General features: G+C 49.2%; 1 protein-coding gene across 1 annotated transcript; it reads right to left on the bottom strand.

The window, feature by feature from the left end:
* Positions 1-10,810: 10,810 nt before the first annotated feature.
* Positions 10,811-13,973, bottom strand: LOC142663081 (uncharacterized). Its single transcript, XM_075841382.1, has one exon. The coding sequence runs from the start codon at positions 13,971-13,973 to the stop codon at positions 11,016-11,018; it is 2,958 nt and encodes a 985-aa protein (XP_075697497.1). The 3' UTR covers positions 10,811-11,015.
* Between the last annotated feature and the right edge of the window lie 1,610 nt (positions 13,974-15,583).

Raw genomic sequence — 15,583 nt, 5'->3', positions numbered from 1 at the left:
TCAGCTTCAGCTCTCCTTCAGGTCTAAATCCAGAAGATCTCCATCCTCCCCAGGACAAGCCCTTATATCCACTCAGGGGGAGGAACATCTTGGCAGTTTCTAGTCACCATCATTATAATGACTTTAGTTTGTAATCATACACTGTCTGTAAGTGAGTTGTGGTCCTTTGTGCTATTATGTGGATTGCCACAGCCAGGATGAGAACACAATGGGGAAGATAATTGGATCACCCTTGATTGCTGGTCTGCACCTGAGCTGAATATAACTGTGGTGCCTCCTGATGACCCCCTGTGGGGTCTGGACAATGACAACACTTTGTCTTGTGGACTTCACCTCTGACTCGTCCAATTGTCCATAGGCTGGAGACATGACCTGTGGTACTTGATTAGAGAGTTATCCCTCTCTGCTGAGGACTCACAATAAACCACATATAATGCACCATCACAACCTCTCCCCTCATATAATAAGTGAGCTGGCCATGTGGCCTACACAGGCCGCTGGCCACCTCACTCATAAGCCACTTATTACAGTTCAATAAGAACAGTCCACAGGCTGTAAAGAAAGTCCAGTGCACATGTATATCCGGGGCTAAGAGCAATGTCTGGAAACACAATCACAAAGTTCAAGACACTTCCACAAAAGTTCCACGTCATCTGTTCACTTTGGAAGAGCTGATCCGGTGGCCTCCAGGACAGTCCAGCTCGTGAGGTGGAGTCTCTGGGGTCTGGAGGTTTCTTGGGACCTTTTATCCAGTTTACAGGTTTCTGCAGGCTCCGAATCTCCCATCCAGACACTTTCCTCCCCAGTGCATCCCACCACCATATATTGGGTAATGCTGGCCGGCTATCTGACCCATCACCCAGGCAAAGATCATTCCAGAAAATACAGTCACTGTTCAGAATTGTAGTGAGTCCAGAGAAGTTGGTGGCAGAAGATGGGGAGATAGAAGTCCAACCGTTTTTAGAAAACAAGGGCCTTGGGCATATTTGAAAAGGGTCTGAAGTCTCACCATCATGAAGGTCACCACTGCTGTTGGGACCAGTGTCTTGCTGTCCTTCGCAGACCTGCTCCCCCAATGATCCTTCTTCCACCTTAGAACTCGCTGACACTCCAGTGTCATCCTCATCCATGTTGGAAGACTGTTTGCCTGGAGAGTCAATACTGACTGTAACATCCCCATAATCATTGGACTCAGACAAATCAGACCTCAAGGTAACAATACAGTTGGGTTCCTCAACCTCTTGGAAATCCTGGGGTGAAGGGAATGCAGGAAACACATCGCCAGGAGAAGCACAAACATCATTGCTCACTAGGGGGTCTGTATCATGTGACTTAACCTCAGTTGGGCTTTCAGAAATGGCACTGGTGATCTCAGTGCTAAAGATTTCAGGAGGTCTAGTGCTAGCCATATCGCCTGTGTCCTCATCATCCACACCAGTGCTAGTTATATCTCCTGTATCTTCATCATCCACACGAATGCTAGCCACATCTCCTGCATCTTCATCATCCACAGGACCCGTTTCTGCAGATACACTGACATTCTCTGTATGCACTCCTTCCGGTCCTGAATCAAGCCCAGAATCCTTTCCCTCTTCCTGGTGCTCCCATGTCTTATGGTATAAGCTGCCCACAGACGTCACATCACTCACCTCAGGACACTCTGGAGCTTTCTCTGGAGATCTGTAGCGATCCGAGCCTGGAGCAGCAGCACAACCCTTATAACACTGTGCTGGCCGTTCACACCATGTTTGCGGCACCTCTCGCTCCGCTGTTGCCAGACACCAATTCCAGTCCCAGTCCCAGAACTTATCATCCTTGGAGGCCAAACATCCCAGAGCATCCATGGTCTCCTGGTGCAACTCCCGAGCTCGCACAAGGACTTGTTCCTTCCTTGCCATAGTTAGAGCCTTATCCCAAGCCCAACATTCAATGTCTTCTGTAAACTTTGGTCCAAGGCAGTCGATTGCCTCCTGGTAAAATACAATTGCTCTCCTCACGATAGACATCCTGGTGTGCAGACCTCTGTCCATCTCTCCTGCACTCTGTTGATCCCACTTCTGACACCAGTTGTCATGGGGTTCGTTAGGTTAATACACGATCAACAGAGCCAGTGACGACAGGGTAACTCCAACAGGGTTTATTGCATCCAATGTTGACAGAACAAGTCACGTTCAATGCAGGAACAACACACAGTCCACAAAATAAGGTAGTCACAGGAACATCTTCAGAGTGCTGGCCTCAGCTTCAGCTCTCCTTCAGGTCTAAATCCAGAAGATCTCCATCCTCCCCAGGACAAGCCCTTATATCCACTCAGGGGGAGGAACATCTTGGCAGTTTCTAGTCACCATCATTAGAATGACTTTAGTTTGTAGTCATACACTGTCTGTAAGTGAGTTGTGGTCCTTTGTGCTATTATGTGGATTGCCACAGCCAGGATGAGAACACAATGGGGAAGATAATTGGATCACCCTTGATTGCTGGTCTGCACCTGAGCTGAATATAACTGTGGTGCCTCCTGATGACCCCCTGTGGGGTCTGGACAATGACAACACTTTGTCTTGTGGACTTCACCTCTGACTCGTCCAATTGTCCATAGGCTGGAGACATGACCTGTGGTACTTGATTAGAGAGTTATCCCTCTCTGCTGAGGACTCACAATAAACCACATATAATGCACCATCACAGGGGCATTATACTGTGTGGAGGTAGTTATGGGGGCATTATACTGTGTGGGGGCAGTTATGGGGACATTATACTGTGTGGAGGGCAGTTATGGGGGCATTATACTGTGTGGAGGTAGTTATGGGGGCATTATACTGTGTGGAGGGCAGTTATGGGGGCATTATACTGTGTGGAGGGTAGTTATAGGGGCATTATACTGTGTGGAGGACAGTTATGGGGCATTATACTGTGTGGAGGCAGTTATGGGGACATTATACTGTGTGGAGGGCAGTTATGGGGGCATTATACTGTGTGGAGGCAGTTATGGGGGCATTATACTGTGTGGAGGCAGTTATAGGAGCATTATACTGTGTGGAGGCAGTTATGGGACATTATACTGTGTGGAGGGCAGTTATGGGACATTATACTGTATGGAGGGCAGTTATGGGGGCATTATATTGTGTGGAGGCAGTTATGGGGCATTATACTGTGTGGAGGACAGTTATGGGGGCATTATACTGTGTGGAGGCAGTTATGGGGGCATTATACTGTGTGGAGGGCAGTTATGAGGTATTATACTGTGTGGAGGGCAGTTATGGGGGCATTATACTGTGTGGAGGGCAGTTATGGGGGCATTATACTGTGTGGAGGGCAGTTATGAGGTATTATACTGTGTGGAGGGCAGTTATGGGGACATTATACTGTGTGGAGGGCAGTTATGGAGGCATTATACTGTGTGGAGGCAGTTATGGGGGATTATACTGTGTGGAGGGCAGTTATGGAGGCATTATACGGTGTGGAGGCAGTTATGGGGGCATAATACTGTGTGGACGGCAGTTATGGGGGCATTATACTATGTAGAGGCAGTTATGGGGGCATTATATTGTGTGGAGGCAGTTATGGGGGCATTATACTGTGTGTAGGGTAGTTATAGGGGCATTATACTGTGTGGAGGACAGTTATGGGGGCATTATACTGTGTGTAGGGTAGTTATAGGGGCATTATACTGTGTGGAGGCAGTTATGGGGGCATTATACTGTGTGTAGGGTAGTTATAGGGGCATTATACTGTGTGGAGGACAGTTATGGGGGCATTATACTGTGTGTAGGGTAGTTATAGGGGCATTATACTGTGTGGAGGACAACTATGGGGGATTATACTGTGTGGAGGGCAGTTATGAGGTATTATACTGTGTGGAGGGCAGTTATGGGGGTATTATACTGTGTGGAGGCAGTTATAGGAGCATTATACTGTGTGGAGACAGTTATGGGGGCATTATACTGTGTGGAGGCAGTTATGGGGGATTATACTGTGTGGAGGGCAGTTATGGGGGCATTATACTATGTGGAGGGCAGTTATGAGGTATTATACTGTGTGGAGGGCAGTTATGGGGGCATTATACTGTGTGGAGGCAGTTATGGGGGCATTATACTGTGTGGAGGGCAGTTATGAGGTATTATACTGTGTGGAGGGCAGTTATGGGGGCATTTTACTGTGTGGAGGCAGTTATAGGAGCATTATACTGTGTGGAGACAGTTATGGGGTGTGATGGTGCATTATATGTGGTTTATTGTGAGTCCTCAGCAGAGAGGGATAACTCTCTAATCAAGTACCACAGGTCGTGTCTCCAGCCTATGGACAATTGGACGAGTCAGAGGTGAAGTCCACAAGACAAAGTGTTGTCATTGTCCAGACCCCACAGGGGGTCATCAGGAGGCACCACAGTTATATTCAGCTCAGGTGCAGACCAGCAATCAAGGGTGATCCAATTATCTTCCCCATTGTGTTCTCATCCTGGCTGTGGCAATCCACATAATAGCACAAAGGACCACAACTCACTTACAGACAGTGTATGACTACAGACTAAAGTCATTATAATGATGGTGACTAGAAACTGCCAAGATGTTCCTCCCCCTGAGTGGATATAAGGGCTTGTCCTGGGGAGGATGGAGATCTTCTGGATTTAGACCTTCAGGAGAGCTGAAGCTGAGGCCAGCGCTCTGAAGATGTTCCTGGGATTACTTATTTTGTGGACTGTGTGTTGTTCCTGCATTGAACGTGACTTGTTCTGTCAACATTGGATGAAATAAACCCTGTTGGAGTTGCCCTGTCGTCACTGGCTCTGTTGATCGTGTATTAACGTAACGAACCCCATGACAACTGGTGTCAGAAGTGGGATCAACAGAGTGCAGGAGAGATGGACAGAGGTCTGAACACCAGGATGTCTATCGTGAGGAGAGCAATTGTGTTTTACCAGGAGGCAATGGACTGCCTTGGACCAAAGTTTACAGAAGACATTGAACGCTGGGCTTGGGATAAGGCTTTGACTATGGCAAGGAAGGAACAAGTTCTTGTGCGAGCTCAGGAGTTGCACCAGGAGACCATGGATGCTCTGGGATGTTTGGCCTCCAAGGATGATTGGTTCTGGGACTGGGACTGGAATTGGTGTCTGGCAACAGCGGAGCGAGAGGTGCCGCAAACATGGTGTGAACGTCCAGCACAGTGTTATAAGGATTGTGCAGGTGCTCCAGGCTCGGATCGCTACAGATCTCCAGAGAAAGCTCCAGAGTGTCCTGAGGTGAGTGATGTGACGTCTGTGGGCAGCTTATACCATAAGACATGGGAGCACCAGGAGGAATTAAAGGATTCTGGGCTTGATTCAGGACCGGAAGGAGTGCATACAGAGAATGTCAATGTATCTGCAGAAACGGGTCCTGTGGATGATGAAGATGCAGGAGATGTGACTAGCACTGGTGTGGATGATGAGGACACAGGCGATATAACTAGCACTGGTGTGGTCGTTGAAGATACAGGAGCTATAACTAGTGCTGGTGTGGATGATGAGGACACATGTGATATGGCTAGCACTGGAACTCCTGAAACCTTTGGCCCTGAGATCACCAGTGCCAGTTCTGAAAGCCCAACTGAGGTTAAGTCACACGATACAGCCCCACTAGTGAGCAATGATGTTTGTGCTTCTGCTGGCAATGTGTTTCCTGCATTCCCTTCACCCCAGGATTTCCAAGAGGTTGAGGAACCCAACTGTATTGTTACCTTGAGGTCTGATTTGTCTGAGTCCAATGATTATGGGGATGTTACAGTCAGTATTGACTCTCCAGGCAAACAGTCTTCCAACATGGATGAGGATGACACTGGAGTGCCAGCGAGTTCTAAGGTGGAAGAAGGATCATTGGGGGAGCAGGTCTGCGAAGGACAACAAGACACTGGTCCCAACAGCTGTGGTGACCTTCATGATGGTGAGACTTCAGACCCTTTTCAAATATGCCCAAGGCCCTTGTTTTCTAAAAACGGTTGGACTTCTATCTCCCCATCTTCTGCCACCAACTTCTCTGGACTCACTACAATTCTGAACAGTGACTGTATTTTCTGGAATGATCTTTGCCTGGGTGATGGGTCAGATAGCCGGCCAGCATTACCCAATATATTGTGGTGGGATGCAGTGGGGAGGAAAGCGTCTGGATGGGCCATGTGGAGTCTGCAGAAACCTGTAAACTGGATAAAAGGTCCCAAGAAACCCCCTGACCCCAGAGACTCCATCTCACGGGCGGGACTGTCCTGGAGGCCACCGGATCAGCTCTTCCAAAGTGAACAGATGACGTGGAACTTTTGTGGAAGTGTCTTGAACTTTGTGATTGTGTTTCCAGACATTGCTCTTAGCCCCGGATATACATGTGCACTGGACTTTCTTTACAGCCTGTGGACTGTTCTTATTGAACTGTAATAAGTGGCTTATGAGTGAGGTGGCCAGCGGCCTGTGTAGGCCTCATGGCCAGCTCACTTATTATATAAGGGGAGAGGCTGTGATGGTGCATTGTATGTGGTTTATTATGAGTCCTCAGCAGAGAGGGATGACTCTCTAATCAAGTACCACAGGTCATGTCTTCAGCCTATGGACAATTGGACGAGTCAGAGGTAAAGTCCACAAGACAAAGTGTTGTCATTGTCCAGACCCCACAGGGGGTCATCAGGAGGCACCACAGTTATATTCAGCTCAGGTGCAGACCAGCAAACAAGGGTGATCCAATTATCTTCCCCATTGTGTTCTCATCCCGGCTGTGGCAATACAAATGATAGCACAAAGGACCACAACTCACTTACAGACAGTGTATGACTACAAACTAAAGTCATTATAATGATGGTGACTAGAAACTGCCAAGATGTTCCTCCCCCTGAGTGGATATAAGGGCTTGTCCTGGGGAGGATGGAGATCTTCTGGATTTAGACCTTCAGGAGAGCTGAAGCTGAGGCCAGCGCTCTGAAGATGTTCCTGGGATTACTTATTTTGTGGACTGTGTGTTGTTCCTGCATTGAACGTGACTTGTTCTGTCAACATTGGATGAAATAAACCCTGTTGGAGTTGCCCTGTCGTCACTGGCTCTGTTGATCGTGTATTAACGTAACGAACCCCATGACAGGGGCATTATACTGTGTGGAGGGCAGTTATGGGGGCATTATACTGTGTGGGGGCAGTTATGGGGCATTATACTGTGTGGAGACAGTAATGGGGGCATTATACTGTGTGGAGGCAGTTATGGGGGTATTATACTGTGTGGAGGCAGTTATGGGGGTATTATACTGTGTGGAGGGCAGTTATGGGGGCATTATACTGTGTGGAGGCAGTTATAGGAGCATTATACTGTGTGGAGACAGTTATGGGGGCATTATACTGTGTGGAGGCAGTTATGGGGGATTATACTGTGTGGAGGGCAGTTATGGGGGCATTATACTGTGTGGAGGGCAGTTATGGGGGATTATACTGTGTGGAGGGCAGTTATGGAGGCATTATACTGTGTGGAGGCAGTTATGGGGGATTATACTGTGTGGAGGGCAGTTATGGAGGCATTATACGGTGTGGAGGCAGTTATGGGGGCATAATACTGTGTGGAGGGAAGTTATGGGGTCATTATACTATGTAGAGGCAGTTATGGGGGCATTATATTGTGTGGAGGCAGTTATGGGGGCATTATACTGTGTGTAGGGTAGTTATAGGGGCATTATACTGTGTGGAGGGCAGTTATGGGGGCATTATACTGTGTGGAGGACAGTTATGGGGGCATTATACTGTGTGTAGGGTAGTTATAGGGGCATTATACTGTGTGGAGGCAGTTATGGGGGCATTATACTGTGTGTAGGGTAGTTATAGGGGCATTATACTGTGTGGAGGGCAGTTATGGGGGCATTATACTGTGTGGAGGTAGTTATGGGGGCATTATACTGTGTGGGGGCAGTTATGGGGACATTATACTGTGTGGAGGGCAGTTATGGGGGCATTATACTGTGTGGAGGTAGTTATGGGGGCATTATACTGTGTGGAGGGTAGTTATTGGGGCATTATACTGTGTGGAGGGTAGTTATAGGGGCATTATACTGCGTGGAGGACAGTTATGGGGCATTATACTGTGTGGAGGCAGTTATGGGGACATTATACTGTGTGGAGGGCAGTTATGGGGGCATTATACTGTGTGGAGGCAGTTATGGGGGCATTATACTGTGTGGAGGCAGTTATAGGAGCATTATACTGTGTGGAGGCAGTTATGGGACATTATACTGTGTGGAGGGCAGTTATGGGACATTATACTGTATGGAGGGCAGTTATGGGGGCATTATACTGTGTGGAGGCAGTTATGGGGCATTATACTGTGTGGAGGACAGTTAAGGGGGCATTATACTGTGTGGAGGCAGTTATGGGGGCATTATACTGTGTGGAGGGCAGTTATGAGGTATTATACTGTGTGGAGGGCAGTCATGGGGGCATTATACTGTGTGGAGGCAGTTATGGGGGCATTATACTGTGTGGAGGGCAGTTATGAGGTATTATACTGTGTGGAGGGCAGTTATGGGGGCATTATACTGTGTGGAGGGCAGTTATGGGGGCATTATACTGTGTGGAGCGCAGTTATGAGGTATTATACTGTGTGGAGGGCAGTTATGGGGACATTATACTGTGTGGAGGGCAGTTATGGGGGCATTATACTGTGTGGAGGGCAGTAATGGGGTATTATACTGTGTGGAGGGCAGTTATGGGGACATTATACTGTGTGGAGTCAGTTATGGGGGCATTATACTGTGTGCAGGGCAGTTATGGGGGCATTATACTGTGTGGGGGCAGTTATGGGGCATTATACTGTGTGGAGACAGTAATGGGGGCATTATACTGTGTGGAGGGCAGTTATGGGGGCATTATACTGTGTGGAGGGCAGTTATGAGGTATTATACTGTGTGGAGGGCAGTTATGGGGGCATTATACTGTGTGGAGGCAGTTATAGGAGCATTATACTGTGTGGAGACAGTTATGGGGGATTATACTGTGTGGAGGCAGTTATGGGGGCATTATACTGTGTGGAGGCAGTTATAGGGGATTATACTGTGTGGAGGGCAGTTATGGGGGCATTATACTGTGTGGAGGGCAGTTATGAGGTATTATACTGTGTGGAGGGCAGTTATGGGGGCATTATACTATGTGGAGGCAGTTATGGGGGCATTATACTGTGTGGAGGGCAGTTATGAGGTATAATACTGTGTGGAGGGCAGTTATGGGGGCATTATATTGTGTGGAGGCAGTTATGGGGGAATTATACTGTGTGGAGGGCAGTTATGAGGTATTATACTGTGTGGAGGGCAGTTATGGGGACATTATACTGTGTGGAGGGCAGTTATGGGGGCATTATACTGTGTGGAGGGCAGTTATGAGGTATTATACTGTGTGGGGGCAGTTATGGGGGCATTATACTGTGTGGAGGGCAGTAATATGGCATTATACTGTGTGGAGGCAGTTATGGGGACATTATACTGTGTGGAGGGCAGTTATGGGGTATTATACTGTGTGGAGGGCAGTTATGGGGACATTATACTGTGTGGAGGCAGTTATGGGGGCATTATACTGTGTGGAGGGCAGTTATGGGGGCATTATACTGTGTGGGGGCAGTTATGGGGCATTATACTGTGTGGAGACAGTAATGGGGGCATTATACTGTGTGGAGGCAGTTATGGGGGTATTATACTGTGTGGAGGCAGTTATGGGGGTATTATACTGTGTGGAGGGCAGTTATGGGGGCATTATACTGTGTGGAGGCAGTTATAGGAGCATTATACTGTGTGGAGACAGTTATGGGGGCATTATACTGTGTGGAGGCAGTTATGGGGGATTATACTGTGTGGAGGGCAGTTATGGGGGCATTATACTGTGTGGAGGGCAGTTATGGGGGATTATACTGTGTGGAGGGCAGTTATGGAGGCATTATACTGTGTGGAGGGCAGTTATGGAGGCATTATACGGTGTGGAGGCAGTTATGGGGGCATAATACTGTGTGGAGGGAAGTTATGGGGTCATTATACTATGTAGAGGCAGTTATGGGGGCATTATATTGTGTGGAGGCAGTTATGGGGGCATTATACTGTGTGTAGGGTAGTTATAGGGGCATTATACTGTGTGGAGGGCAGTTATGGGGGCATTATACTGTGTGGAGGACAGTTATGGGGGCATTATACTGTGTGTAGGGTAGTTATAGGGGCATTATACTGTGTGGAGGCAGTTATGGGGGCATTATACTGTGTGTAGGGTAGTGTCATGGGGTTCGTTACATTAATACACGATCAACAGAGCCAGAGACGACAGGGCAACTCCAACAGGGTTTATTGCATCCAATGTTGACAGAACAAGTCACGTTCAATGCAGGAACAACACACAGTCCACAAAATAAGGTAGTCACAGGAACATCTTCAGAGTGCTGGCCTCAGCTTCAGCTCTCCTTCAGGTCTAAATCCAGAAGATCTCCATCCTCCCCAGGACAAGCCCTTATATCCACTCAGGGGGAGGAACATCTTGGCAGTTTCTAGTCACCATCATTATAATGACTTTAGTTTGTAATCATACACTGTCTGTAAGTGAGTTGTGGTCCTTTGTGCTATGATGTGTATTGCCACAGTCAGGATGAGAACACAATGGGGAAGATAATTGGATCACCCTTGTTTGCTGGTCTGCACCTGAGCTGAATATAACTGTGGTGCCTCCTGATGACCCCCTGTGGAGAGTGGACAATGACAACACTTTGTCTTGTGGACTTCACCTCTGACTCGTCCAATTGTCCATAGGCTGGAGACACGACCTGTGGTACTTGATTAGAGAGTTATCCCTCTCTGCTGAGGACTCACAATAAACCACATATAATGCACCATCACAACCTCTCCCCTCATATAATAAGTGAGCTGGCCATGTGGCCTACACAGGCCGCTGGCCACCTCACTCGTAGTGCCCACTGATCCACATTGTAGGACCACAGAACAATTCCCAACAGTTGGCGGGTTCCTCGATCGGTTCAGGGGGGAAGGGCAGTCTATGGCTCTTCTTGTCGGGACAGTCCATCAGCGTTCTGGTGTTGGCTTCCCCGTTTGTATTGGATGGAGAAGCTGTAAGGTTGTAAGGACAGGCTCCACCGCAGTAATCGTCCATTGTCCCCTGACACTCGGTTCAGCCATGTGAGGGGGTTGTGATCCGTTACAATGGTAAAGTCTCTGCCATACAGGTATGGCTGTAATTTTTTGAGAGCCCATACGATGGCAAGGCACTCTTTTTCAATAGTAGCATAGGCAACTTCCCGATCCAGGAGTTTACGACTTATGAAAGCAACTGGATGCTCATGCCCAGCCGCATCTATCTGGCTAAGAACTGCTCCAATCCCGTAAGTGGACGCATCTGTCTGCACAAGGAACCTGCGCTTGTAGTCTGGTGCGGCCAAGACAGGGGCAGTGGTGAGAGCCGTCTTTAATGCTGTAAAGGCTTCCTCGCAGGCAGGTGCCCACTTCACCATTCTTGGCATGTTTTTGCGGGTCAGGTCATTTAGGGGCTTTGCCAGGGCACTGAAATGAGAAACAAATTTTCGGTAGTAACTAGCGGTCCCCAAAAAGGCCAGTACTTGTTTCTTAGTTTGAGGGGTAGGCCAGTTGCTAATGGCTTCCACCTTGGCAGGCTCAGGTCTTAGGGTCCCACCTCCTACTCTGTGCCCCAGATACTGCACCTCAGCCATACCCAACTGGCATTTATCAGGGCGAATTGTCAGTCCTGCTGCGAGAATATGGTCTAGCACTATGCCCAAGTGTTTAAGATGTTCCTCCCATGATGTGCTGAAAATGGCAATATCATCCAAGTATGCACAGGCAAAGTCCTGACATTGTTCTAGCAGCCGGTCTACCAATCTTTGGAAGGTTGCTGGGGCATTTTTCATCCCAAAGGGCATTCCCAAGAACTCAAAGAGTCCAAAGGGGGTAATAAACGCAGATCGCTCCCGGGCATTCTCTGTTAGGGGTATCTGCCAGTACCCCTTGCTCAAGTCTAATGTAGTTACAAATCGAGCACTGGCTAGCCGATCCAGTAGATCGTCAATCCGGGGCATAGGGTACGCGTCACTTTTGGTGGCATCGTTTAGGCGCCGGTAATCTACGCAGAATCGCGTTGTGCCATCCTTTTTGGGCACCAGTACCACAGGGGATGCCCAGGGGCTCTGGGAAGGCCTAATAATCCCAAGTTGTTTCATGTCCGCCAGTTCACTTTTGATCATGTCCCGAACAGCCTCTGGAACTCGGTAGGGGGCCTGCTGGATGGGGCGTTGCCCTTGAGTTTCCACATGGTGACTGGTGAGAGTTGTCCGTCCAGGTGCTGAGGAGAAAGCGGAAGCTCTTGGTCCCAGCAAGGCGAGAATATCATCCTTTTGGATATCTGACAGATGGAGTCCTAGGGGCACTTGGTTCAGAGTACCCCCAGCTCGAGACAGATGCAGAAGGTCTGGTAGGGAGTCGTCTCCTTCCTTATCACTAGGGGGACAGCAGATAGCCAAAACAGGCAGGGATCGGTCGTGGTACTCTTTCAGCATGTTGATGTGGACCGTCTTTTGTCGCCGGCCACTAGGGTCCATGGCAATGACGTAGTTAGTGTCATTAAGTTTTCGGATAACTCGGTAAGGACCATCCCGTGTTGCTTGCAGCTTGTTGGCAGGGACAGCGTTAATCATAAGCACTTGTTGTCCTTCAATAAACTCACGGGTCCTGGCTTTCCGATCATACCAGGTCTTCTGGCGGTACTGGGCCTGTTGCAGGTGTTCTTTAGCCAAGGTAGTTAGTCGTGTAAGGCGATCTCGAAATTCCAGAACATACGGAATGACAGGTACTCCAGTGTCGGTGATCTCTCCCTCCCAGTATTCCTTTAGAAGGGTCAGGGGCCCACGGACCTTCCGACCGTAGAGCAGTTCGAAAGGGGAAAATCCGGTTGACTCTTGGGGCACCTCCCGGTAGGCAAACAGGAGATGTGGCAGATATTGCTCCCAGTCCCGTTCAGTGTCTGCAAAGGCGCGAAGCATATTTTTTAGGGTTCCATTGAAACGTTCACACAGTCCATTGGTTTGGGGGTGGTATGGGGTGGTGCGAATGGCTCGGACGCCACAGGTGTGCCAGAGAGACTGGACCAGGTCTGACATGAACTGAGTTCCTTGGTCTGATAGTATTTCACTGGGGAACCCTACTCGGGTAAAGATGGTAACAAGAGCCTCTGCTACCTTCATGGCTGTAATGCTGGACAGAGCCACGGCCTCAGGATAGCGGGTGGCATAATCCACCACCGTCAGAATAAACCGTTTCCCTGTTCTGCTGGGGTGCGCCAAAGGTCCTATTATATCCACAGCTACACGCTGAAATGGCTCCTCAATGATTGGCAGGGATTGCAGGGGTACATTGTGACGAGCACCTGGATGTCGCATCCGTTGGCACACATCACAGGTACGGCAGTATCGAACTACTGATTGTGAAACGCCAGGCCAGTAAAAGTTGTGGGTGATTCTTTTCTCTGTCCGTTTCCTACCTTGATGACCCGATAAGGGGATGTCATGAGCCAGTTGGAGTAGCTGCAGCCTATACTTTTGGGGGACAATGAGTTGCCTGGTAGTCGCTTCAGGGTTGACCCCACCCCGGGCCTCTACTAACCGATAATACAATCCCTTATCCCTGGTGATCCTATCGCCATTCTCTCCCTCCTGCCCAGTTTCTGCCCTTAGTTTAATAGCTGCCAAGGTCTGATCACCTTCTATTTCTTGCCTAAACTCTTCCCGGTCCCAAAAGTCTCTCAATGTAGAAGCAGTAGATGTAGCTCTTACCAGTTCAGTTGGGGGTCCTGGATGCTGCTCCACAGTAAAATCAGAAATTCTTTGTGCTTGGGCAGCTTGGTTACGGGTGACAGCTCCCACAAAATGGCACTGTAATTCCCCAATGTCATTCCCAAGGAGAACATCCGCGGGAAGTCCACCCATAACTCCAATCCAACACAGTCTTTCTCCGTAACCATAATCCAAATGTACAGCAGCCTTCTGGATATATTTGCGAGTACCCCCTGCCAGTGCGATGGGTATTCCTGGGCCTTGATGGATTGCCTCTGGCCGAACCACACGTGGGTCAGCAATGGTCAGGAACGCCCCAGTGTCTCTAAAGCCAGTCACCTTATATCCATCAATAAAAACATCCTGCAGATGGCGCTGCCTTTGCTCTGGGTAACTTTTCGCAAGGGACTGAATGCCATATAAGCCAGGGGGGTCTCCGTGATGCAGGGTTCGGTAGTCCACTCTGGTGGGGGTGGTGGGAACTCTTCCTCAGGCAGGATGGAGTGCACAAGATGCCCAGGGGGAGGGGGGAAAGGTCGGAGCTCCCTTCGATTTCTTGAGGGGCAGCTAGACTGTAAGTGGCCAGGCTGACCGCACCCATAACACTTCCTTTCTGAGATCCCTCCATATCGCGGTCGGAACTGTGGGGCCCCTGGATTGGTTGGCATGGTTGTCATTGGCCTGCGGATGGGTTGAGGGCCGTATATGACAGGAGGTGGCCGGGGGGCTGGGTTAGATTGAGGTTTATTGTCCAGTAGCCTCCTCCACTGAGGTTTGATGGTAAGTGCCTCATCAGCCAGGGCTGCAGCTCCATTCAATGTTGGTGGCTTACGTTCGCGGACCCATTCCCGTATTTCCTGGGGGCACTTGGTATAAAACTGTTCTTTCAGGAACGCTTGTAGAATATCGTCCACAGTGAAGGCGCTCTCGGCTTCCAGCCATCTCTGACACGCCCGGGACATTTTATGGGCATACATCCTAAAAGATCCACCAGCAGTACAGGGAAGGTCTCGGAATTGGGCCCGATGTGAGTCTGGGGTGACGGCATAGTAGTCCAAAATAGTTTGTTTCACAATGTCATAGTCCCGGTTCCACTGTGCGTCTAGGGTCCGGTATGCTTCTGCGGCTCCCCCTTCAAGGAGCCCCACTAAAACACGCATCCAATCAGAGGTGGGTACATCCAGCAGGGCGCACTGCTGTTCAAAGTCCTGGAAAAACCCTTCCACATCCCCAGTTTCCTCATTAAACGGCTTGAATTCCTTCCGGGTGACCCGTAAAGTTTCCCGGTTTCTCCGGCTCTCACCCCAGGTAATATTCTGCCCTCTTTCGGCCTCCATTGCAGCCTGTCTCTGTTTTGCCATGTTAGCAGCTTCCAGCTGATACTCCTGAGTAACGATTGATCCCAGAGCTGCCATTTCCTCCTCATACCACACTAACCATTGGCTTTTAGCGGTAAGAGCCCCTGTCTCCGGAGCATGTCCATTAGCCACCTGGGAGGAGGTCACCTGGCTAGCACTCACCAGTAGATCAATTAATGGCTCTTTAGATAGTCCCTGGTAGTTCAGGCCAAGTCCTCGGGCTCGTTCTTGGAGACTAAGTACGGTCCAGTTCCGGAACTCATTCGCTGGGTGGTTCTCCATGGAGCTGCACTCTGTTGATCCCACTTCTGACACCAGTTGTCATGGGGTTCGTTACATTAATACACGATCAACAGAGCCAGAGACGACAGGGCAACTCCAACAGGGTTTATTGCATCCAATGTT

This window comes from Rhinoderma darwinii, chromosome 11 (assembly GCF_050947455.1).
Source record: "Rhinoderma darwinii isolate aRhiDar2 chromosome 11, aRhiDar2.hap1, whole genome shotgun sequence".
Taxonomy (NCBI): domain Eukaryota; kingdom Metazoa; phylum Chordata; class Amphibia; order Anura; family Rhinodermatidae; genus Rhinoderma; species Rhinoderma darwinii.
Note: the sequence above shows the minus strand (reverse complement) of the source record. Positions and strands in the feature narration are given on the sequence as shown.